The following is a 26,940-nucleotide window of genomic DNA, read 5'->3' as shown; positions in this document are numbered from 1 at the left end:
TCAGGTTTTGAATTAGGGTTTTTTTCTGATATGTTAGAATTACTAATTAAACATTGCACTAAGGAAATACACTAGCAGATCTTTGGTGTTACTGATCTAATCACATTAAAATATTATGAGCACTCTGCATATTAAATGTGTAATCTCCTCAATCTTTTAATGCTGTGGATCCTATGTATTTGAATTTACCTGAGATTGGACTAATTTCTTTTGGGCCTAATGGATAATTTGGTTTTTAGACATGTGCTTCTAACCCTGCCAGAGTACAAGAGAGAAAAATGTCAATATGATTAAATTTAGGAAGGAATTTCCTGATCGAACTGGGTTCTGTCACAGGACAATAATCTTGAGCCCTTTTTCAAAAATTATTTATATTTCTACAGAGTCAATTACCTCTTTTTAGTGGAAAAAATCTCTTAGTGATCCTATTAGTAAGAATTTATAGGCAGTTACTTGTAAGGCAGTCTCATCCTGGCTTTGTGCCCTCCTGATCAGCATTGGCCAGTTTGGCAAGGAATTGGTTTGCAGCACTAGTGGTATCCAGTATGTCTTTTGCTTTAAGTAAAATTTTCTTTGGTTTTATTTTCTGTGGGTTTATTTTTACATTCACTTAACACATTTTTGTGTTTAGTGTCCTATTTTTTAATCAAAGTTCACTGGCAGCAGCAGCATCATTTTGCAATCATCTTGACATTTGTAATGTCAGCTCTGCAGACTTGCATTAACCTCATTTTGCCATCATCTTGATGTACTAACCTGCATATAGAACCGCACAGAAACAATTTAACATTCATCCTAGTGTGTGCAGTAATGTCTCATTAGACTTGAACTAACAGAATTTTGTCATCATAATTTGCTGTCATAATAACCCAGTCTTCGCAGATTTAATGTGACAGTCTTTTGCCACTGTAACTAAGGCTTTGAGCAATTGTCATCCAGGGGGACTTAAGGTGAAATCAATGTAATTAAAACACAGACCCTTAATAGCCCTATACTTCAAGCAGTTTGTCACATATCTTAAACAATAATTGATCATGCTAGTGTTTAGCACTTGTTTAGCTTGTAATTGTTCATTTTCTACATGGGAAAGAAAAAAACCAGAAGTTGAACGCTGAGTGACTGGCAGAACTGCTAATAGAATTTAGGTCTCCAGATTGTCGGTGTACTCCTGTATGCATTGGGCTGTTCTCCTTTCGCAGCACAATTAATTTTGTTTATGAGATGAATACAAACTTGAACTGTATGTGACAGGTCGTATTAACTAGTTTGTAATTCTTGTTTCAGAGAGTTACAGAAATACAGAGGTGAAAGGCATTAGATTTCTTCTACTGCAAGCGTTGAGATAGATCAAATACACTTTGTTACCCTTGAAAGAATTTGTTAAACTTTTCCTTACAAGCTTCCAGTTACAAGGGTTTGATGACCTCTGTGCATATATGTTTTCATATATGTAATTAATTCGATACTCTCACAATTTTCTCCTAATATCAAATCTAAGTTGACTTTCCCAAAGGATGCCCCTCTCCTTGGCATACATGAAAAATAATAGACCGTTGTCCTCTTTAGATGCTGAAAGGCGGCAGCTATTTACTCCTTTGCCTTTCCAGACTAAACACGTGACGTTCCCTCAGTCTTTCTTTACAAAGAAAACTGCCTGTTTGGATATTTTTGATGCTAAGTGCTCTCCAGTTTATCTACGGCTTTCATAATGTGTTGTGTCAAAACTGGACACAGCTGAAACGTTGACTGGAGCAGAGTAAAGCTAAGGGAGCACATGATGGGGTGACTGGGATGCATAGGCGTCTGGCACTTGAGTTGTGTTTCCCTAAAGAAATCTGTGTTTATGTTATCAGCTAACACATTTGCTATGCAAAATGACCTTGAGTTGTCTTTGGCAGAGATGATACAGCTTGCCTGCAGACCTAGGTGAATTCTCTGTCTCGTACGTATGGATTGTTGATTCTGATTCACAATTACCTCTTAGTTCCTTATTGATATTCTTTGCAATCAGCTTGGCATTTTTCCTCAGCTCCTTACTTATTGTATTTGCTTTGTTTTTTAAATACCTGCTTCTCTTCTAGACTAAATTTGTTTTTGTTTGCAGTTGTTTGTTTTTAACCAGAGGAACTTCTTTTCTTAGTAATGACACGTAGGCACCTAAACAGTGTTTTCAAGCATCTCTGAATTATCTTTCACATTTCTCTGTTTAACTTCTTTCTCCTTACTGATGAGAGTTTATAATTGTTTTCAACTTTGTGAAACTGGGTCCTCTTAAAAGTTGTATAAATATGCACACGCGTACGTTACCATTGCCAGCACTTGCTTGTGCGTGCACTTGGTCTCTCTGTGACATACATGCATGCAAATGTGTGTGTGTGCATAAAAATTAGTTAGTATTTTACTATTTACATGTGATGCAAGTAATCAAGTTATCATTATTAGTTGCATTTAAGCAACCACTCATTGTGGAGTCAGGGATCGGTTCCTCAGTAATGTTGATGACGTTGAATACAGACTTTCCTTGGGTGAGTTGCAATGGCTTTCAGAACTGGGGTAAATTTCACGTGTGTTTTGGACCCACCCTGAGAACATAATGGCACCAACGGGCTTTCTGTTGAACTGGGGGACCTCATGTGATGTTCTGTGTCTCACTTCTGGTCCGTGTGCCCAGATTTTCTTCCTGTGGATGTTGAGAAGATGGGGAGAAGAGGGACAGGCTGATCTCAGCCTTTCATGGTCTGGACACAAAACCAAGGGTGGGCCAACAAAAGAGAAAGCCAGAGCCAGGCACCTCCTCCCCCCAGTCCCGAGGGCAGTTTGGGGCAGGAGCTTGTTTTAGATACTCAGACACTCTCCGGAGGAGGATCCTCTCTCTAGGATACGTGGGATGCGTATGGTGATTGGACTGAGTTACACGCCTAAATCTAGAGAAAAGAATATTAGTTAATAAGATGTTCTCCCTTCTGGCCATCTGAGCCTCTCTGGAGAGATTAAGACCAGATATTTTAAAGGCATAAATGAGTAATTCTAATTCCTCTTTATTACTTGGACTCCTACCATGTATATATCAGTAATTAAAATCTTCTTCCTCTTCTCTTCTTTGTACTCTTAATATTAGTTCTTATATAATTTGCTATCCTTTCTTACACTTTCCTTTTGATGGCTCAGTATATCTTCTGAGTAGTCTGGTCCAACTGACTCCAGTTAAGCTTGATTTCATTTCTGGTGAGGGGAAAGTTTCTGAAAGTTGGAGAATTGACAGGGCTTGAGAATAAAGATCTGCAGAGCATGAACATGACGCATATGGGAAATGGAGGCAGCAAATACAGCCCTGCTAAGTCTGCTTGGGACCTCACCCCAGTGAGGGTTCCCCTAGGTAGAAAGGACTGGTTTTTCTTTAGCTGAAGCTTTCCAAAAGGGATAGTGATTACTGCCTGTTTTCTTAGTGTTACTTGTTATGTTGAACTAGTAAGAAGTGAGCCCAGCCCTACTTTGTGCTAGATGCTCTCCAAAAAAGAGTAACCCCTATTCCACAGCAACTATGGCACAAAGGAGATGATAGCTTGCTTGGGGAGAGCACAAACACAGTAGTGAACTAATATCCTGGTTCATATGCTAGAGCATATTTTCAAACAGAAGTGTTTCATGATATAGAAATGCACCGAATGGAAACTAGATGGTTTTTTAACAGCCCCTTGCATATGAGAGGGCTTTGCCTTAATCGTTATATTGACTAATTTTCTGACTACAAACTTGTATTTATATCTTCCACTCTGGAAGACAAAATCTACTACTTCCTTCAGAATTTAGCGCAAGTGATTTTTTTTTTTTTTTTTTGTCTTTTACTTTCTGGTCTGGAGATCAAATAAGCAGACAGAGAAAAAAAACAACCCTTGCAACCTGCACTAAAAACCTCTACAATGTATTCCTTTTTGAAGTAAAAATAGGCTAAGAAATGAAAGTTCTTTAGTAGCTCACATTGGAAAGATTTTCTTTTTTTTTTTTTTTTTTTTTTTTTGCTTGCTGATTTCCCAGGAAAATCGGAAGCTATCTGTTTACTTCTGTTGTGATAAAGCTGTCGAAGATTTGTTTTTTCTCTGTTGCTGACATGCGAGTGGTTTGGTTGTGGGTTTTTTTCCCATAACAGGAAGTGAATAATAAAAAGACTCCAAGCCAATATACCACCAGGGCAAAACCCCACGCTGCGCTTTAGTGCTTAGAAGATTCCCACCCTAGTTCTCCCTTCACATCAGTCACACAGTCCCTAGAGCTCAGCACTTCTTCCCACACAGATAGATGTGATAGATTTGCAAATACTGGCAAGAGCACAGAGACATCTTGTTATGAGCCTAATGGCTGAACTGAGTGACAGGCTTGGATTGCCTTTATTTTTTTTTAGGTCAGCATTTGGCAGGGAGTTAAAAACAGGGTGGAATAAAGGTTGAAATGTTTTCTGAAATTATAATCGAAATATCATCTGTCTTAGGTTTATGCTGTAAGCGCTCTGCCTGATGTTGAGTTGTATTGGCAAACAACGTGTGCCACTGGGATGTTTAAAAAGTCATAAGAGGTTTGTGAATCAGTTCTGCGCGGCATGCTACCTATTTGTTATTTTCTTGTTTTATCTGTTAACAGGAAAGGAGATGCTGTCTGTGTTAGATGATATAAATGGCAATATAGTGTGCTTTCTTTTGTTGGGGGTTTGTTTGGTGCTTGTATCATAGTAAATTATAGTGAGATGGAAGATTTGTTACTCTGTGGAGGTTGTTAACATGAAGTTCTCATTTGATTTATTTATGTTGAATTGGGGACCTCTCCTCCCATATAAATTATTTGGGCTACTGTAATATTTCTTTTCTATGTCAAAACCATAATTTTCCAATTGTGTCTTCTTTTTCCCCCCCCCCGACAGAGAACTGAATTTCAATGTAGCCCTTTAATATGGTACAGGATAGGAAGAGTTAGAGACCTGAGAACTTGGCTCCCATGTCCAGTCTAAGGTTTGACCATTATCTTCAAGTCCTAACCTCCCTCTGGTTTAGCTTGCTGAGACAATAAAATTGGCTGCCAAATTTGGACGTTGAAATCCATTTGCTTTCTAAGGTCATGCTGACGTATGCTGAACCCAATCTCCTAAATGGTCCCTGAACAGGCAGTTTATTGTTGGGCCTTGTTTTCAAATTGCTACTGGCCTCTTCGGCATTTTCTCCAACTCTGCATTACTGTCACGCTCATGCCATTAGAAAGGAGATATTTTCAACTTTATCAGTATTTGGGTTTTGAAAGGACTTCTCAAGCTGGAAAATAAACAGCCTCTGTATAAAGTGTTTGTTAATGTGTGGCTGAAAATCACCCTAACCATTACTGTGAAGACGACAATTTTCTTTCATATCACCCATTACTGATTGTGAACGAGGAAGGCAACATTAAATGAGAGCTGCCAGCAATCATTTTAAAAAAAATATACATTTTTATCATTCCAATTTTTCTACATTTGCCAACTTCTACATTCTGTGACTTTGAAGCTTGCTCCTTTCCCCTCTTGTAGCACAAGCCCTGTAGTCTCAGAGCACCGAGCAGGTCGGAGCCTACTGCTTGCGGCATCTAGAAGGAAGAGTGAGGCAGGTGCCCTCTGACTACCAGCATTTATTCAGTGTACCTTGATTACTTCACATAGATCTATGGTGAGGCTGTGACTTGCTCTCTGTTGTTGAAGAGAGCCAGAACTTTTAGTGCTGGTTCAGACAAAAAAAAAAGCTATAAGCAAGCAAACCTGGTGTGTTAAAATGATAAACCTGTTCCAGGTTATACATGCAATATAAGTGTACACCATGCTGGCCAGTAGGGACTGACAGATGCATATAAAACCTCTTTTCAGTAGAGGTGATGTTTCTCAGTGTTAACCAATTACAGCATTCAAAGCTGCTGAAAATAGTATTTAATTTTTAAGAGCCTCTCAATTTTCTTTACATCCCACCAAACCTAAAAACAAACAAACCAACCCCCTATGAATCCCAAACCAACCAAAAAAACCCAGTAGATTTGAATACTCTTGTTATTTCTCTCTATGGCCCAAAAAACCTTGACTCTTTTCTCATTGACTGGAGGAGTGTCAATAGGAGGAAGGGAAAATGTTTCTAGGCTGAAGGTTTCTGCACTGCTGTGATTGGAGCGGGGGCTCTCTTGAGACACAGAAGTTTTGAACTCCCCCAGCAAGAAGAGGGGAAGCAAATCTGGATTTTCTGCATCTGAAGGATTGTTTAATTTGTAAGCTATTGTAAATATTACCACTAGACACTTCTTTGAGCCATATTTTAGAAGAAAGTATTGAGTAGCACTGCATTTCTTGCAGAGCCTGATCTGAGTATTCTCTGATGGTCTCAAAGACAGCGTCAGAGAGGATGAGTAATCCACATGAATTTTGTGGGTTATGACTGGAGCTAGGTGGAAAGCAGAGCTCTGTTGAGATGAAAGCCCTCTAGTCATATTCAGAAACAGAGATTTAGGCACCTGGAAAGTTTTGAAGAAAAAGTTTGTCACCTTGAAACGAATAGGAGCCAGGAGGATCACAGTTCAAGCATTAGACACCTACCTTCAAGACAACTTTCACCTGTAGTCCATAAGTACATTAATGGGCCTCAGTTACTGACAGCACGTGCTGTCAAGGGTGACCTCAGTTATTTTAAAACAGAACTTTTGCACAATAAGCAGTTCCTTTCCTGAGTTTGCTCGGTCTCCTTTTCCCTCAAATAATCAAAATGCTGCTGCTGTCACAGCATGCTCTGCTCTGCTTCAGATTATTTTCTACATCAGTTCATGACTTGCAGTTCCTGTGGGCTGCAAATTAATCCTTAGGAGTCTGTTGGCGTGTGCTGTACATCCAGGTTCTCCAGTGTATTAATTTGACTATCGGTGTAGAAAATGCCAGTGGCTGTAAGGGTATATTATGCACTTCATTTTTGTGTTTATTTTACTGTATAATCCAGGAATTTTCTTCTAACTTGTAGTCACCATGACTAGACACTAACTCTTAAAACTGAAAAATATCATTTTTCAGTTTTTTAGGGATAACTTTCAAAATATAAAGTAATTAACAGCTTAAGAGTGTTTTTTCAAATGACTTTTCAAATGAAGCCATGAATTAATAACACGATTCTTTATGGCCTATCTCTGAAGGCCATACATGCTGTATGAAGTATATACTGTAGCAAGCAGCCTTATCAAAATCTGGGTTTGGGTGGAGGACGCCACAGTCCCATTCTCAAGTATTGTGTGGATGCCTGCTTTTCCTTCCCGTATAAACTTAGGGGGCCTGGGATTGAACGCAGGGGAAGAGTGTGAGCACAGGTCCCACCTGTTTGGGACCAGCAGCTTTTGGGATTTGGGAGTGAAGGGATGTTCCCCCCGTTAGGAAGAGGCAGTGACAGACAGCTTGCGTACAGTCCTGCTTCTGCTTCTTCTGCGGGGTGGTTCTGGGCTGTGTATAGCAGCAGTACCGCGTGGTTTTGTTGGGAGTGGAAAGGTCAGTTGTAAGTCAATAGCTTTTTTTTTTTTTTTTTTTTTTTTTAAAGCAGCTCCTGACTTATCACAACCTCTGTTAGTATTTACACACTTCGTTTGGCGACAGCACTATTTTGGGGTTTGTTTATTTTTTCCCCTGCTTGGGAGAGAGGTTGCAATCCCCAAAGTCTCATCTGGGAGAGAATGGCTGAATACAGGAAGGTTAGCGCTCCTCTCCCAAAAAGGGAGGATCCTGGCTGGATATGGGCTGGGGGTCGTTTGCTGGCGAGGGGGCAAATCTATTTCATAGGGCTCCCGGGGGAACTGCACAAAGGGAGCAGTAAACATCCTCACCCCGCTCTGTAGCGCTAAACGTTCCTGGGGAGGCCGTAACACATAATTTAAATCCATTGCACATGCCACCCTGGAAGCAGAGCCTTATATGTCGAGTGCATGGGCTGTCCTATTATGGGAAATCAACTTTGTTTTGAGGGAAGCACAGAGCATTGCTTCTGCGCAGGTCCTGGAATTTGAAACATTTAGGGGCCTCCAAAGAGCACTGGCATTAGTTACCATGCCGGCTGGGTGGAAGTGAGGATCCCTGCCTCTCCCTGCCCGGGACGCGGACCCTGCCGGCAGCTAGCCCGGAGCTGCGTCCCACCGGGGTGCTTTCCACGCTCTCCTCTGCAGAGCTCTGTGCGGGGACACATCTGTCGTAATGCAGGGACGAGCCTAATTCAGCAAAAGCTACTGGAGCAGCAAAGTTGGAATATACTTTGCCAAGAAGTATTGTGCTGTTGTTTTCTTTTTCCTGTTTTTTGTGGAGAGATTTCGTGTCTGCTCACATGCTTTGGTATGAGGAAGTGGAAGATGATTGTAAGTATGAACAGACTGACATAATTTATCACAATATTCACTTTGACAGAGCAGTATAGTGCTACGCAGCCCACTAACAGCATGCATTTTTAAATGTTTACTTTCCAAGTCTAAAGAAGGAGAGCACCGGGGGGGGAAATAAAGAGAATTTTTTTGTCTCTTTTAGGGGGGTAATATCCTGTACATTATATATAAAAGAAGTGCTCCAGAAACAGCACCCTGCTCTCTTTTGAATAAAAATAATCCCTTTCCTCCTGAGGTTCACCACTTGTTAAAGCATGGGGTTAAAAAAGAAAGAATCGAGAAGACAGACCAATACATTTGAAAAAAATAGAGTCATTATTCTAATAATCTGGCAACACATCAAAGGATTAATCAGTTTCTTTGAACTTTAATGGCATACACAGTTTCACTGCCTAATATTAACTTACGGAGTAAGAGAGCTCTTCTTCTCTGGCCACTGAACTGTCTGGTAACAACCGAATGAGGGGGTGTCAGTTTTGCTCAAAGTGAGCAGCAGCTGAGCTCTCCCATGTGCTTCCCAGAAAAGAACAGGCATGTTTTCCAGACTTGCATTTGTTTGTTAGTTTAAAGCTATCCTTTCTGTGCAATAAGAAGAAAAACGGAGGATGCCAACAATAGGAGACTGAAGAGAGCCAAGAATGAAAGAATGACAAGTTTTAAAATCCATCTACCATGCTCCCAGATGATCTTTCTTCTTCTTCCCCTACCCAAGCTCCCAAAACAGATTGTGCTGGGGAAAAAAAAAAGTGTCAGTATTGTCCAGACTTTTATCTATCGTCCCTGCTTCCTGTTTTATAATCTGTTTTGGCTCTTCCACTTTCAGCTTAGTCCTGTGTCTTTATAATGATAGAATTTCTGTTTTTCTGATCATAAAAGCCAGGGGAATACATACACACTGTCATTTTCCCCCATAACATATAATGGACTCTATGGTCACTAACTTCTGATGAAGCTTCCTGAAAATAATGTTAGATTTTTTTTATGTTTGAGAGGAAGGAAGCTTAAAACGGAAAATTTCAGGGTGCAGGTGGTGTCTTATGCCACAGTTTGCTTTCCATTTTTTTCAAGATGAACTCAAATTGTGTTTTTTTGTGCAGTAAATAAGACTTAAATCAGCTATGGATTTTCCAGAGGGTTTTGTACCACAAGGAGAGGTTCTGCAGCGATAGGACCCTTTACTTACTGGACACAGTCTGACAGTTCAGGAAGGGGTAGAATAATGATTACACGTATTAAATAATTAGAAGGCAGATTGCTTCAGTTCCGAAAATATTGGGGGTGGGGTTGGGAAGAAGCAATGTTGTGGCTTTCTCTTAAGGGCTTTTACTCCTGGTTGGCAAGAGGAAGATGGCAAGCTCTAGAGCAAGCCACGTAGTGCCCAACCTTTTCCACTAGTCCTCCTTAGAGAGGAATAAGGAGGATTTGTTGTCTTCATTTTTCTATATACTCCCTTTCCAAGGGAGTCACAATATCAGTTCAGACTGCTTGTCCTCAGCCTTGACGAGGAGATGGTGCTGCAAGGGAAGCCGGGCAGGTGCTTCCTAAGGAAGGGGGAAAGATCTTTGCTGCTTAGCTCAAAAGTTATAATTGCACTCTGAAGATGTAGTAGGTGAAAGAAAGAAAAAAAAATAGCTGCATTAGAGCTTTTGAAAAATATGAATAGAAAACCAGAGTTGCATCTAGCAGAAGAATAGCATTCATGACAAGAGCCATTAAATTGCTTGCTAAATTATGTCACGTAACTATGTTCATATCTAAAATGAAAGGGAGCTGTCCTAGCGCTTCTTCGGAATTATTTAGCTGAATTGATTTCCTCACCTGTATCCTCACTCTTTCAAAGGGCATGGCATTTTTCTCAATATAATTTTGTATAATATTGTTAAGGTTTTTTATAGTTGTATTTCAATAAAAAAGGAAAAACCGTATCTGCACTTTGTGACAAAGTGTGTCCAAAATAATGCTCTTAAATTTATCCCCAGCCTTCATTCAGGACATGTCACTTCTCCTACTTGTTGCCTGTGCTTGCTTTGCTTCTTTCTCTATATCGGATGAAAACTTTTTGCTCTTAGAGGTGACAGCAGTCGCTTACACCTCTGCATTGCTTTTTAAATCCATCCTTTTTCCTTTCTGAAAAGTCCCCTCTCCAACCCTCCATCCACCTCTGCATTCACTTCTTCCCTTTTCTCTTCTGCTCTCTCCTGTGCCACAGCAGTAAAGGCGGGTTCTCCATTCCCTGCTTTCTCTCACTTCTGCTGAGAATGACCTTTGTGAAAACGTAAAGGTATTTATTCATCGCCGAGGGCTTTACTTTCTTTGCTGAGCTATTCAGTGTTTACTTCTGCCTGAGTTAGACTGGAAACTCCTTGGGGCAGCGACTGTCTCTTCCTAGATTCCTGCAGAGTCTTTGACAATGACACCTAAATAATAAAATGGCGGGGAAATGAGATATCATAAATTTCATTTTGTTTTAATTAAGATGAGATTACTGTGAACTTTATCTCAGAAGCCACCCTCCCTAGGGGATTCAGTATCATATGCTGTATTTCTTCTCCTAGCAGATATAATCCTCTTTCTGCGTCCTCAGTCTGACACGGAACCAAATTCTGCTTGCAGTTGCACACAGGCATCCTCTTTCTCTGCTTGGATTTGCACAAAGTAGCGACTAAAAATAGAATTAATCATCAAACCAGAGCCAGTGCAGAAAAGAAACTAATCCTGCCTGAAATTTGGTGGCCACAAGGGGACTCTTACCGGTTATCATGGGTTTACTGAGCAGGGGTCCATTGAGGTTAGTGCTTTAGCTCAGGTCAGAAGTGCATTTCTGAAGCGAATTCCCAGATGTCCCTGCTTATCACCGTGTATCAGCGCACATCTCAGAGAACTCGCCCCGCATCCCTTGGGAGGAAGCTGAACTCCGAGATACGCTCTGGGTTCGGCTGATGGGCACAAACTCTGAGTGGGTGCGTGGGACATCGGGGTCATGCTGAAACTCCTCCGAAATGAGCCTGGTGATGCACACTCAACTCGGGGAGAGCGTTACAAAGCTGCTTCTCTTGGGCCACATGATTTGCTGTGGCCCAAGACAACTCAGTGAGATAGGAGGAGGATGGCAGCAAATTTCTTTGGATCTTGGATGGGAGGAAAGAACTGCTCGTAAAGTCACTCCCCAGCTGGTGCAATAGGGTGCTTTGTCCTGTCTGCTCCTACCTAGTGTGCGCTCCCTCATCCCTGGTCCCCAGGCTACCCGTGGGCATCGCAGCTGGTTGTGGCTCTTTCCAGGATGGCTGCTGAGCAGGGGACCGCATTCAAGGAACAGTAGTCTGGCAGGGTTTTACATATGAAAGTGGTGATCCTGTGAAAATTAACTCCCTCACTTTTAATTTTTTTTTTTTCCAAAGGAAAAGATTCAGTTACGTTACTAATAGAATATAGTTACTGAGCAGATAGAGTTATTTATAACTGAAAAGGGACAATATTTGTAGAAAAAGGTTAACCTTTGACTAATACTGTGAAATTATTTGAGCCTCAGAATTGTCCAAGGGGTTAAGCATTTTTAAATGATCGCCAGAGGGAACAAGATTAAGCTCATATATTTTTGTCATGGATTACTGTTAGACAAAATCATATTGAACGGGATTGTGAACGAAGCAGCCTTGATTTGGAAAGGCTGGCTTGTTGATTTTCACAGTACATTTTCAATTAAATGTTACCCCAAAGTTTAATTATCATTTAGGAGGATAACCATTGTACTGTGTTACAGCAAACCACTAGGAAAAGACTCCTCGATAAATTTAGCGGTGCTTTATAGCATCATGTTCCTGTCGAGGAGGATGCACTTGCGATAATACCATATCGCTGCCAGGGGAAGCACAACAGCACCGGGAATTTTAAATAATTGTGCCTTATCAAAGACTGAGCTTTACGGAAAGGAGAAATAATGGTTAGCGGAGTGTGGTTTTGCAGAACGGCTTGCCAGCTGGGCTGCGCCAGGGAACACGCTCCTTCATCTTCCTGGAAAAACACGTGGAGCAAGGGAGTTGTTTTGTTTGGGTTCGGAGTACTCGCTGCAAAGACCACAGAGACTTCCCTTCTAGATGACTTGCCACATGTGCAACAAGTCGGAACTTTTTTAATGATGTGTTTTGAAGGACAGATAGGCTGGATTTTAAGGAAGTCATAATCTTTCTTGGTTCTGGTCGCAAGTCCTATTTTAATTTGGGGGTATTATTTAGAGCATGAGGCTCATAATACTTGGGAGGTTTTCTGATCCTTTCTCTAATTCTGTATTTTTTAAATAATCCGTATTTATATGATTAAATTTTTATCAGTTTCATACATTCTTTTATTCCTAAAGGCAAAATATAGTTTGTAAGTATTGCAAACATATGTAGAAGAGCAAAAGCATACATTCTTGTAATTTTGAATATGTTCATACAAGATAACAGTTAAGATGGCACATTTACACCTAATTTCTTACTTAAAACATTTTTAAAGGATCATCATCTTCAGCAGAAACAAATTAGCACAATTCTAATCATCAAAAAGTTACAGTTGTGAAAGTTTCATCATAGAAAACATTAGAGAAGTATGTTAGTCCTGATGATGGTTTTCTTTTCTACAGTATTTTTCTATGAAGCATCCTAGTGGTTTGGGAATTCCTTTTAAAAAAAAACCTTAAAACTCTTCAGTGTGTAGACAGGATCTAAATGGGGACCCAAAATATCGCATTTTGCTTACCTTACCTTTGCTAAAAGATTTTGAAAGATCCCTGGGGACCTAGTGGGATTATGAGCACCACAGAACAAGAGAGAGAGTTTTAAGTCAGGCTAATCAAACCCTTTGTGCCTGTTTATTTTAACCGTGCCTGTTTCTTTTAACCACTTTATTCCTCTGGCTGACAGTAGAGTCTGAGAAAGCTGTGGGTCTCTTGCCCTCCAAAAGTGTTCCAGCAAAAACAGCAAAGCCAGTATCTGATATTCTTCATGTAAACTTAGAAGTAAGAAAAGCAAAAATTTACTTGTAATGTGCACTGGACTAGGTACGTGGCATCGTCCCACTGAACACCCGATAATCTATATTTCTTATAAAGTGTGGAAGTTGTTATCACTCATGAAAAACCAATTACGCTGACTGCAGGAGCGTGCCTGTGAGCGTGGAATGCCCACGGCGGAGCCTCCCTGTCTTGTCCCACCCGTGCTTGCCATGTTCTAAAATTGGCGCCCGCCCGCGTGGCTGAGCGCCTGCCTGCATGCTGTTTTTTACGGGAAATTATCCACGGGTAAGGCTTTTAATTTTGTGTAGCACAGGGAACTGAAGGAATTTAAAGGGTGATTGGAATTTGACATTTCTGCCTTTTTATTCTGAAAGATACTTTGATTAAAGCGTTGGAAGGCTCAGCTAATGGAGGCGTGCTGCTATTTCAGATATACAGGGTATGAGATTTGAAGGCAAGCCAAATCACAATGAGACGGAATAATGATGTCCTTGGTTTATTTTTCACTTGATACGTTCAGGTTTTGATTGGATTCTGAGCAAGGCAACAGTCTTCTCTCCCAGAAAGCAGTGCTGGTCCTTGGAGGCTTGCAGCCTGTTATCAAAGCAGAAGCGTTTTCTTGTGAAGGTCATGGACTGCAATGGCAGAAGAGGGGGAGAAAAACCAAAGGAGGCCGGGAGGAGGGGGAGAGGAAAGAAAGCAAGCAATCAAGATTTCCTTATTGGTCCTAACCAGGTACAAGCTTCTCATAAGAAACATTTCTGCAGTGAGACCTATTACTACTTTGGCCCAACTAGCACTCTGCTGATAGCATATATATCAAAAGATTTGTGGAGAACTCTGAGGTCTCTGTCCATCTGTCCTCCTCCCTCTTAACCTCTTCCTGCTCGTCACACACAAATACTTCAGAGTTCCCTTCACCTTGTTCTCTCATTTGTTTTTTTCCCCAATATTTCAAAGTTTTTCTTTGGAATAGACTGTTCATGAATTATTTCTCTCTGAACAAAGCTCGGAGCTTCCCAGCTGTTGCTGAGGTGGTGGAAAATTAACACAGGCACTGTATTTTCTAAAAGGTTAATAACATTCTATAGTAAGCATTATTGGAGGTGTTAAAGAGCAACTTGTGAATTTCCTGGATGATGGATGTTGTAAATAAGCAGGTAGGAGCCCACAACACATTCTGATATAAATGGCTGATGCTGAAGATGGGAATAACTGGGAAGATTTGTGCCCATTTCTTCAATACAGGGAAAAATGCTGTTAGACATAAAGCTGTCCTGTCGCATTCCTGGGCTTAGAAAGTATGAGCCAACTCCCCAGCCCTGCCTGGCTGTCTAACCCATCCCAAAGCTGATCAACTCATAAGAAAGGAAAACATGAGGACGTCTGTTTGGGGCTGGGGGGGAGCAGGAAGGACGGAGGCATTCCTTGCTGCAGAGACACTCAGGTGGGACTACCTCGGAGGCAGAAATCCTGCCCAGCTTAAAAAGAGCTCATTAAAACTGCCTGTCAAAACGAAGGGGAAGAAGAAACCTAGAAGATACCAACCTGTGATCGCCTGATGGTTGATTTGTGGACGTGATGTGTACAGCCTTACTAATTCGAACAAACTTGCTTTAGTCTTTTTTGTGTTGCTTTTAGTGACGATTGTTAGCAGCCCAAAATGAATTATTATTTTGCACTAGATTTCAGGAAGATGACAATATTTCTTTGATTCATTTGACTTTACTGTCAACCTTCTCTTATCATGTGATTTAGTACATATTTTATGCTTATTCCCTGCCCCACCCTTCCAAGGCCTGCAAACAGTGCTGAAAATAGAAATCAGTATATTTTTACACCAAATTCTAAGGCCACATTTATAAACACTTGGTCGACTGATGGTTACTCACTCTCCAAAAATGCAGATGATCCAGATTAAAGTGTTTGCTCTGCTTATATTCTCTGTTTACAGAGGAGAAAGTTTCAGTTGCATCGGATGTTGAATGGAAACCAAAGGTGAAGCCAAGTAACTTTTCACAAAAAGGAATTCTTGTTTTCTCGCCAACATGAGAACAATTCCTTTTATAGTAGTCTGTAAAGGACAAGCATGTTATAGGGTTGATTCTGTCCCTTCTGTTCTTCCTAATAATTAAATAAATCAGTTCTGAAAGCTCTAACAAGAGCAAGGAGGGAAACTTAAAACTGTGAAATAGATGGTGAATTTCAGGCTAAGTTATCTAACAGTAGAATGTATAACACTTAATGGAAAAAAAGCTTTTAAATGCAAGAAATTATCACAAAACTGAATTTGATTTTTTTCCCCTATTTAAGGTTCCATCATATCTGCACCTTTACATACAGGATGGCTCAGTGATACTAGTGTAGATTTAAAACATGTTGCTTAAATCAAGATGCTTTCTAGATAGTATATAAGTTGAATTTGTACTTAATGGTATCAAATTCCTTTATTAGGAGTAAAAGATATCCCCAGTGAAGTGGTATTTCTGACCCGATTACCTGATTGATAGAAAGCTTTGGAGAATGTAAGTTGGGGCACATTTTTGCCTTGGGAGAGGAAATCTATTGGATTATGTTGTCCATCTCTATTTCTGGTTCAAAACAAGGCATGTCTATTCAGAATTAATTCAGAATTACTGCTATTTTTAGCACAGTTGCTAACTTAATAGTGTTTTTCAACTGTTACAGCTAAAAACCGTAATTGGAAACATTTTATGTTTTGAAACAAACTGAATGACGGTGAACGTTCACCCTTTCATCTTGTAGGGACAAGCCTATTTTTCTTAGGGAATAGCGGCTGAATTGTGAAGCCCAAAGTCTTTCTACTGATACTGTTGTCAGCTCTCTTATTTTCTCTTTAGTCCTTTTGCCACTTGCACTTTTCTCTGAGTCATGCACATCCATTGCTGTACTGCTTTAGCTACTTTAAATAAGCCCTTTCCTCCTCCAAGAAGGCTTGCTAATTTTTGCATATTATCTTAAGCTGACTTAACAGTCGTTTTGCCAAGTCCTCCCAGCTGCTGCTACTGCTGAATTGATTCATTTTGCTCTTGACATGTTGCAGGCAAACGTGAGGCAAAGTTTACTTGACCAGTAATCTTCCCCTTAACTGAAGGAAGGACATGGTTCAAACAAGGACTTGTTCCAAATGTGGCCGGAGTTCTTTCCCTAAATCTGCCTACCGTAGACACAAAGATTATTTGCTTCTTATCCGGGAAATTCTTATCTAGAAAGTGAAAAACGTCTTAGCCCTAAATAGTAACCAAGAAATTCATTTTTTCCTGGTGCAATAAGTCAGTCTGTGGAGGTTTCTTTTGATGGACTATGAGTTCCTAAGAGGTGTTGTGTCTGTCTTGGAGTGCTTCCAGAAACTGTTGCTCAGCCTATAAACTGATGAAATCACACAGACTCACAGACCAGCTGAGGATGGAAGGCGCCTCTGGAATTCATCTACTCTAATTCCCTGCTCAGAGCAGGGTCAGCGAGAGCAGGTTGCTCAGGGCGATGTCGACTTGGGTTTTAAATATCTTCAAGGATGGAGAATCCACAACCCCTCTGGACAGCGTGTTCCAGCATCTGACCATCCTCACAGTAAATTTTTTTCTTCTTACGTCCCTATGGAATTGCCTCTATTTCAGTTTATGCCCATTGTTTTTTGTCCTGTCAGTGGGCACCAAAGAGTCTGGCTCTGCCTTCTCTACTCCCTCCCATCAAGGATTTATAGTTATTGATAAGATCCCCCTGAGCCTTCTCATCTCCAGGCTGAGCAGTCCTAGCTCTCTCAACCTCTCCTCATCTGAAAGGTGGTCCGATCACTTAATCATTTTTGTGGCACTTTGATGGATTCGCTCCAGTATGTCCATGTCTCTCCCGTATTGGGGAGCTCAGCCCTGGACCCAGCACTCCAGCTTTGTCTGACCAGGGTTGAGCAGAGAGGAGAGATCACCTCCCTTGACCTGCTGGCGACATTCTGCCTAATGCAGATACCATTAGTCTTCTCTGCTGCAAGAGCACACTGCTGGCTCATGCCCAACTTGGTGTCCACCAGGACCTTTTCTGCAAAGCTGCTTCCAGCTGGTAGGTCTCCAGCATATACTGGTTCATGGGGTGGTTCCTCCCCGTGTGCAGGACTTTGCACTTCACTTTGCTGACCTGTATGAGGTTCTTGTCAGATCTCCAGCTGCACTTTGTACAACTAGTCCCAACCTTTGAGCCTAGCAGTTCAGGTAGTCTTCAATGCGCATCACTGGCCACTTACCTAGTCCATACAGTTTGTTTATGAGAATGTTACAGGAGACGGTGTTGAAAGCCTTCCTAAAGTCAGGATAAACAACATCCACTGCTCTCCCCTCAATCACTGAGCCAGTCACCTCTTCGTGAAAGGCTGTCAGGTTGGTCAGGCATCGTTTCCTCTTCGTAAACCCATGCTGACTGCTCCCAGTCACCTTTTTATCCTTTGTATGTTGGGAAATAGTTTCGAGGATGATTTGCAGGTCTCTAAGAGGATTTGCTTCATCACCTTCCCAGGCTATACAGATACTCCTCCTTGCCCTTCTTGAAAATGAGTGCCATTTGCTTTCTTCCCAGTCCTCAGGAACCTCCCACAATCACAAAGACCTTTCTCAAATAATCGGTAGTCACCTTGCAGTGACATCGACCGGCTCTCTCAGTGCTTTTGTTTGCCAGCAGCCTTTCTGACCAGTGCGGAAGGTGGCCGGAAAGAGAGATTTGGGGTCTCTCCTGTCTCTGTTGATGCCAGTTTTTTGCATGGCACGACACAAACATCAAACCCGTCCATATTTGCCTGTGTGCCCATATTATAAACTAGCTGCAAATCAGTTTAGAGCTAGACTGTAAGGATATATTCATTTGAACTCTCTAGCTTCTCTGAACATCCTTTTACTGTAAAGCCCATCTAATGAAATTAATATTAGTGCAGAATGTCCATTATTTGTTTAAAGTCTGCCCAAGTTCAAAATAATTTAAAAACGTAACACCAAACCTGCAGTAGTATCAGTACATTTTTTGACAGCTGCTTAAAAAATTAGAAGTTAGCAAAGTGTCTTAGGTGGTATTGTAAATTATTTAATCCATGTTCTGTAAAAACATGGTTATTATTTTGAAGACTCATTGGTAATTTACTCTGAGTGCAAAAATGCATAAAAAGCCTGAAAGACCTTTAGTTTAAACAGGTATAAGCATGTTGAGATTTTAGTTCTGATCTCTTTAATTAGAAAAAGAAATCAAATTAAGCCCTTTAAAATGTTTGTCACCTTCCAAATGAATGCTGTTATCCAGTGTACATCCACTGTATCTCTCTCACAGAAGAAATGAGGTTAACTTTGCCACTTTAAACCTTTAGGTGTAGATAAACTCTGTTTGTTGTGTCTTTCTCCTTATCTGTCTTGTCTTTTGGTAATTTTTGTTGTAATTTTCTGTTGTGATGATAATTTCACTATACTTCCTGATTATTTTAGAGTAACAACAAACAAAAAAATGTTATAAGAAATGTTAATTATTTTTCCAGACCATATTTGTTTGTGCCACCTAAGTTATAAGCCCTATTTTTAATTGTATTTTCACTTGTTAAAGTGCAGCAAAGAAAGAATTAGCTGCTGCTTAAACTGTTAAATGAATATCCTGCAATTATATGAATTTGTAGTGCAACTAACTGCTGTCTGCCTGATAACACAATCTTCTCAAAGTCAGTCTCTTTGGCACTATTTTACTCGGAATTTTTTGAAATTTAGCATAAGAAATTTGAAGTGAGATATTTGAAATGCTGACTTATAATCAGAAGTCATTCAGTCCCATTCTAGTGGGAAGGACTCCCAGTTGGGAACCTATTGGAAACCTGAGGACTCTTGATTTGGAAATTTATAAGATGTGCTTCTATATAACAGCTTTTCATTAAGACAGAGAGTATTTTTGAGCCAGAAAGAAAATGTACCATCTGTGTCACAGCTTCCAGGATTCCTTAAGTTAATCCCACTTCTTTGAAAGTTATATTCTATTTCAGCTTTACAGCATATGAATTTGCATCCTCTGTCTTTTATTTTGTTGTAATCCTTCGTATTCTAATTTGCATCCTCTGTAGCCTATTTCTTGGTCTACAGCTGTACCCATAGCTGTGGCCATTCATGGGAAGTTGCTTTTAGAAATCCACTATTTCTTTCTCACACAGAAACAGCACAACCCTCTGCAATTGCCTGAGGCCTCTTCCTAATAAACACCAGAGATTATTTTTTGTCTATAATGATGTAATTCTGTATTTTCTACATGGTAAAAATCCCTGGCTTTTTTCATTTTCAAGTTTTTTTGGTGAGAATATGTTCCCGGGGAATTGTTGTACCCAAGTTCAGAATATGCTGAGAATTTTCAATGTACTCCCTATTCCATATAGTCTACAGCATGCAGTTTGAAATAAAAATGAATGTGTCAACAGTTTGCTTTGTAGATGTGTAACACAGTCAATGGGTCTACGAGCATTAATTGGATATTAATTGCCAATATGCTGTACAAAATTCTGAGGCCCAGACAGGATTATGAATTTGTAACTATTGTAAACAAAAGCCTGGTTATTTTTTAGTCGATGGACTTGAATAATGAAATTAGGTTGGCAGAAGAGAGCAAGAACGTATTTTCTGTATAAAGAGAGAAATTGTCATTGCTGTGGCCAGGGCTGAACTCATAGCTGGAAAAAATCAAAGATGTTGCTAGAAAGAGGGGAGTCCTACATGTGAGTTTATGAAGCTTCAAGCACCTTATATGACAGCAGTGACAGTTATTAGCTATTACAGCAGTTGTCAAAAGATCTAGTTATTCTGAAGCGTATCACAGGGTCCTTGATAACATGATAGGGAAGGGAATAAAAAGAAAGTATTTTAATAAATCCAGCATTAACTCATTAACAAGATGCATATCAGCCTCTGCACCCATATATCAGAGTCAGTCTTTCTAAAAAGGCGTATATGAGGGGGAAAAGGAAAATATCAGCAGGTTGGTTTATGCCAGTATACAGTTGACTCCACTGTAATTCAAATGCATTCGTAGTCTAACTCTCACATAACCTAAATTGAATGAATGTATAAATCATTGTAATTATTATTGATATGGTATAACAACTGAAAGTACTATTTGTGGGAAATCGTATGCACACTTCAATTAAGCTATAATATAAATGCAATTTAAAATGTAACTGCAGATTAAGTGTAACACTCAAGCCTGACTTCATGCAGAGAAACTCTCTTATGGGGCCCTAACTATTAACAATATCATTATCATTTTTAACAGACAAAAATGTCAGTGCTGTAAGCTAGTCAGAATTGCACCAGAAAATCAGTGAATCCCTTGTTTCTGGGACTAATGCAGTTAGTACCCTAGGTTTCCTTGTGCACAGAGCCTTTGTGCCACAAGATTTCCCTACGGAGGCAAAGTTGCTGATAGGACAGGAGCTAGCTGGCAGTGCGGTATAAACACTAGCGGGGCAACTACATGCACCTAGGCCTCCCCTTTATATGATCATTTATTCACGCGTTCACATCTTCTCACGCTTACAATAAAAGAAAAGTGTTTCTATATTTAGAAAATAATTACAAGAATTTGTTTTGATGATACAAATATTACGGTAAACGGTGGATGCCTGAAGAGTAGGGGGGCTGTTGGAGACAGTAGGAACTGATGGAAGAGCAGAAATGGAAAGCCACACGGGGATGTGGGGCAGAGGGAGGGAAGCAATCAGCCAGAACGCAGCCAGAGAGAAGCTTGCATGAGAGTGCAAGGTGGAGAAAACCCTAAAGAAATATGAGTAGGAATAGCAGATATGGGGGGGTATTTTTACAGTCTTTACTTCTAATCTGCGTCTTTGTGTCACCATGCCTTCTCACACTGATTGGCAGGTAGGTTTGCTGCTGGAGTTACAGCTTTCACAAAGTGAGTGTGATAGCAAGGATAAGCAAACACAGGTTTCTCACTCAGAGCCCTTTCCAGTTCTCCTCCCTTCCCTCCACGACAGGTCTGCTCTATGTCACTTCACTATGTTTCCCTATAATCTAAATCATCTTGTTCTGTGTGTAGAATAAACCACATGATCGGTGGTATGCAGCATGGCATAAATTACAGGTTATGCATAAATTGTGATCGGTCTAATTAATCACAGCCTAAGTTAATTTAAACCTCACTTGTGGTACGCCTAGTTTCTATTTAGTTTTCGCACCTAATTGGGACATCTGTATTGCACATCTTCGACTTTAGCCTGGTTTGTGGATAGGCAGGGCTTGGTATGAGCTTGTTTATTGTCACCGAAGCTCAGAGGAGAGGTCTCCGAAGACACCAGCAACGAGGAGGAATCTCTGGGAGGCACCTGTGCTCTTCCAGGTGCTGCCTGCAGGTCTCTGCACCGGCCTGGGACACGTCCACCTCCTGCGCCGGAGGCTGAAAGCCACAGAGGAAAAGCTGCTGCTCAGATTTGGGCTGAGGCCGCAGCCTGACAGGCCCACGTACTTTTGAAACAGAGACGTATTCACTGGAGGCTTGAGGGAGGGAAGAGAGGAATGCCGGAGTTTTACGGGGCCGGGACTGCAGGAGTTCCTCCCGGGCCGCTCCGGTTATCCGCTGTTTGGGTAGCGGTGCCCGTGCCAAACCGCTCCGTCAGCTGCATGGCTCTGGCCCTCTTTTGCTAATTTATTTGTCACGGTTCTCCCTTTGCCCCTGTCCTCCCACCTCAGCAGAAAAAATTAGATTCAGTTTGTACATAGTTTGAGTAAAAGACATTTTGGGGCCTGTAACAGCTTGGCACAAAAAGCTGGGCAAGTTGGACCGGGCTTGATTGCCTTTCACAGCAGATAAGGGCACCGCTGGCAAATGTCCTGCTCAATGTCTTTCTTCACTCTCTTTCTTTATTGTCAGTAACTTGAAGTTTTTGAAGTAGTAACACGGTTTGCTGTGGCCACTGATATTGAATCCCTCTTTTCCTTTTTTCAGACAGCTTCCTCATTACTGCTAAGAACCCTCCCAGCAGTTACACTGCCAGGCTTGACCCCGAATCATCAGCAAGATACACTAATCCCCTCTCCCTGTCTGAAAGGATCTTATTCCCTTACCACTTTAGAAAGCTAACGCTCCAACAGAACAAAACAAAACAAAATCCTCTCTGGAGCCTTAGTCATCAGGCAACAAACAGGAGTTACCGTGGATTTTATTTCCATGGTATCGATAATATTGCCTCTTGATCTGGGAAAATGGCCGTTGTCACCTACAGTACTTTACTGTTTATCTCCAAAGAACGTAAGTGTCACTGTACAGTGAGACTTCTTTGAGCCAAGAAAAATAGGCTAAGTACTCCCCGCGACGGGGTGAGAAAGTCTGGCTGCTCCTCATCTTTTTCCTCAGTATTAGGTTTGCAAACTTTCCAGTGCCTTCATCTATGAGGCAATTTTGTTTTCTAGTAAATCTCTTCTCCCAGAATCGTTCCCTCTAACTGACTGTATGCATTTAATCCCCTCTTGATCCTTGACAGAAACTCCTGTCTCTTTTCCTTAGGGATCTTCAATTTCTCTTGCTGTGTTTTCAGTCTTCCTTTTTGCTAATTACTTGGATACTGAGGAAACAGGTGATAGAGAAAAATAGAAATTTCTCCTGGGAACATAATTCGCATTCTCAACTGAGAGAAAAAAGTGTTTCGATGATATTAGGAAAAACAATGCTTGTATTTCCTGGTGTATTGAAAACATTGTGTAGTGTATTGTCCTAAAGAAAGTGGGAAATTCAGTACTGCTTTCATATTTAATGTATACCACATTTAGTGTAACAATACTATGAAATATTAATAAACTTACAAATCTTTTCCCTCGGCCATTTACCATGAAACTTGACTAACTCCAGCTTCTCTGGTTTATTAATTCATATGCCTAAGTTGAGTGCAGCAATGCTGTATTCAAAGATCTCTTTTGATAACAACTTTGACTTAAATCCTACTGTGAATGGTATCTGTGATGATTTTCTCTCTTTCTTGGCTTGGAGCTTGCAGAGTGGGTGACCTCACTGCCTGTTCAAAATTAATAGTGTTTGCCTCCCGTTAGGTTCTTACAAATCTGCACTGCAGTTCCTTTAATATCTTGGGAGCCCACAAGTCTGCTTAGGGACAAGATGTGCCAATTTGCCAGTCCACCCTTGGCTAATAATTTTACCATTCAAAGATTGGTGTGCTTGGTATACATGTATAAAAAGAAGTTTATTTTCTCCATAATGGTACTTAGTTACAATGAGAAAGACACTGAAACATCACCCAGTGAGGTTGTCTCTTGGCTCTTTCATCACCTCTGCTAGAGCATGAGGCTTACTGGCCTTTCCAAGGGCTTGCCATGCCTTGAAGAACTATTCATCCTCAGGTCTTTAGAGATGGTTTCTGGAGGCATCTCTAGCCAACAAAGAAATTCTTCCTTTTTGCTTTCTCCTTGTTCTGTGCAATTTGGCCCTAAGTTATCAATGTGTTATCATTCCTTTTGCCTTTTTTTCTCTCACTAATTCATCTATGTTTCTATTATATACATTGATAATATAGAGCATTCTGGATCTAAGTTAGAAGCCCTTTTGCCCTTCTTTGTAGCTGCCCTACAAATGACTCAAAAGATATTTGCACAAATAACAATTTCCCTGATTTAGAACATTGAACCTGCAGGAGAGTTGCACAGAGGTCATGTGTAGCTCAATCAGCAACTGATTCAAAGATGCACTCACTAAGTGTGGATTCACTCTTTTGCTGTTAACGCAGACATGCTTTGTTCAAAATTTGGCGAGTGGTTTCAAGGATTATGTCACAAATGTGTTGTTCTCATTATTGCTTAAACATGCTACATAATTCAGCTTTTGTGGCTAAAGCTTAACTTTGCCACTCATGGTTTCCCTGACTAATGTTTGAGTTTGCTTTAGACATCTTTAGATAACTTAGGTAATTCTGCATAGGTTTAATAATATAATATACTGTGGACATCTATATAGTTTGTATGTATAAGAAAGAAATTATGTGAATATAGGATGCTCTCATCTTTTTACTTACAGCTAGGTCCATAGTTAATTACAAATTGAAAAAGACCTAAAGTCCTATCATTACAAAAATGTAGGAACTGTACTGAGTGTAAAACTGTATTCTCCCTAGTGATGAAAAGTTAAAACTACTGAACTAATTAGACATGAAAAGGCTAAGAGGGGATCTAATTGCTGTCTTCAGCTACCTAAGAGGTAGTTATGGAGAAAATTAAGTCAGACTCTTCTCAGGGGTGTACAGGGAAAGGATGAAACAGGTTTCCAAAATGAAAATTTTGACAAGATACCAGTAACATTTTTTTTTTTACCATGGGTGTCACCAGTTAAGCACCGGAGGAAGTTGTGCAGAGGGGTTGTAGAATCTCGTCCCTTGGAAGTGTTCAAAACCCAGTTGGACACAGCCCTGAGCTGCTTGGATCTAACCCTGAAGGGGGACCTGCTCTGAGCACAGTGTTGGACTCGATGGCCTTCCTTGCAACCCATATTATTCTGTAATTCTATGTTTGCTTTACAAAGAATGTCCTAAGCATATCTGATTTAGAATAGAGATATAGGTCAATGGATTTTCTGAGAAAACCACTGAAAGTCTGTAACTTATCAGTTGAACCAAAAATTTATTCTTGGAAACTATGATTTATTTTATTTGATTATTCTCTTTTCCACAACCTGTGGGGTTTTTTCCTCAACACCACCCTCCCTTGGGACTACTCTGCCAATCCTATCTTGTGTTTAACTTTATTTCAGTGAGACACCATGCTATCTGGGTATTTTCTCAGCGTAAAGGCTCCAGATTGTAGTCTTCTGTAATTATTAGAACTGCTTCTCAATAATACATAGAAATAACAGTACTTTCTGTACCCAATAATGCAATCAAGAATGAGCCTTGACACGTTTAGGTCTATGTTATCTAATGGTACATGGGGCAGAAGGCTCTTTTTTTTGTTGCACAGTAATTGTGCTCAAAGATCTGCATGGCTGTTTGTCTCAATCTGTGGGCCTTGCACAGGCCTTCTCAAAATAGTTTCCACTGCACAGAAGTAAAACAGATTTGACCTGGATTAACTGGAGCATGGACTCCTAATGAGCCAGATGGATGAACATTCCTCTTTGGCAGAAAGGATAGTTACAGTGTTTGCCACGAAAATGTCAGCAGTTGCCTTGGTTTTCTCCTCAATAAAAGAAATAATTTTAATCTTGGTCTAGGGCGGTTAAGTAATGACTGCTGTGAGGCATTTGCTTTGTAAAAACCTTATCTTACACCATTATGAATTTCCCAGGGAGGATCCAAAGCTGGAATAGTGAGTGAGGTTCCTACCCGTGACTCTGACTGGGGACAGTATCTGCTGTCTAACCCTGAGCTGGCTAAAGCACCCAAAGAAGAACATTGTCATAACACTTTGGTTTAAGTAGGAAGTATGGAGGTCTTTATTTTATTCACATCCCTTGTGCAAAAAGCAGGAAAAGGTCAGAGAAACTACTGTCGGGTACGCATCAGGCAATAATCTGTAGAATGCAACATTGAAGATCCCAACAGTTCAGTGTCCAAGTGTAAAAAAACCTTTCTTTGTGGATATATCTGTTCTCCAGGCTCCTCTGTCTGGGCAGAAAGGGAGTGCAGCAGTCCGTGCCCAGCCAACATAGTGAAAGGGTATCCTGACGCTGTGCCTTCGACAAAATGTCGATGTGTTGTGGGCAGCTTAAATAGATGACATTCTTAGTGCAGCTCCTTTATTGCCACCCCTCCTGCCGTCTCATTCAACTTCAGAGAGCTTTCGCATGGACTGACAGTGCTTTCGCAAAACACGTACGGGGTGGGACAGCTATCGCATACTTGCCAGCTGCCCTAACCCAACTCTGCTGCATGTTTGCACTTGTGCCAGGTTCTGCCTTGCGAGAGGAACGGGGAAGAGCTTATGAAATAGGCTTGTGTTCATTTTCAATAGGTACAGATACATACAAAAGCAAGGAAATACTCTTGAAAGACTGTCTGTGTTGGGGGGGAGGATTATATGCAAAAGGGATTAAATACTGAAAGGGAACAAGCCCTATCTCTGTTATCCAACATAGAAATTCCTGTAAATTCACGGGCAAACTGTTAACGATACATAAAGACCATGTAACTTAATAGCTGCTCTTCCAAATTCTGTTTTGACCTTTCAGCTATAAAAGGCAATTCCTTAGAGTTTCCAAAGGTACAGTTCATTGCTCTTTGGTTTAGTGTTACAGAGCAAGTATAGTAAGTAATAGACCTTATTACAGTTACTTTTTTCTCTTCGCAAAACCGTTATACACCTCTTTGACCTTTACAATAAAAAGTACAAATACGGTTCAGCAAATGTTTCCAGCATTAATTTCTGTTCTTCAGAATTACAAATGAGTGAGTCTTAATCCATATGGACTGTATAAACCCTGTTTTATTCCTTTTTGCTTTACTCTTGTTTTCATAGTTTTTCTCAGTTCCACTTCATCCAATATCCTCCTTTGTTCTTAGTCCTTTTCAAAGT

General features: G+C 40.5%; 1 protein-coding gene across 13 annotated transcripts in view; it reads left to right on the top strand.

Annotated features, from left to right (window-relative positions):
• DMD (dystrophin) overlaps positions 1 to 26,940 on the top strand; it is a 1,317,358-nt gene that overhangs the window by 174,283 nt on the left and 1,116,135 nt on the right. The window contains exon 1 of one of the 13 annotated variants that reach the window (XM_052795062.1): positions 8,076 to 8,376. The exons of the other annotated variants lie outside the window; for them this stretch is intronic. Coding sequence (XP_052651022.1) covers positions 8,346 to 8,376 — 31 coding nt within the window. The 5' untranslated portion in view covers positions 8,076 to 8,345. Of the gene's footprint in view, positions 1 to 8,075; positions 8,377 to 26,940 lie in introns of those variants that run through there. 13 annotated transcript variants of the gene reach the window in all.

Source organism: Harpia harpyja, chromosome 8, assembly GCF_026419915.1.
Source record: "Harpia harpyja isolate bHarHar1 chromosome 8, bHarHar1 primary haplotype, whole genome shotgun sequence".
Taxonomy (NCBI): Eukaryota; Metazoa; Chordata; class Aves; order Accipitriformes; family Accipitridae; genus Harpia; species Harpia harpyja.
Note: the sequence above shows the minus strand (reverse complement) of the source record. Positions and strands in the feature narration are given on the sequence as shown.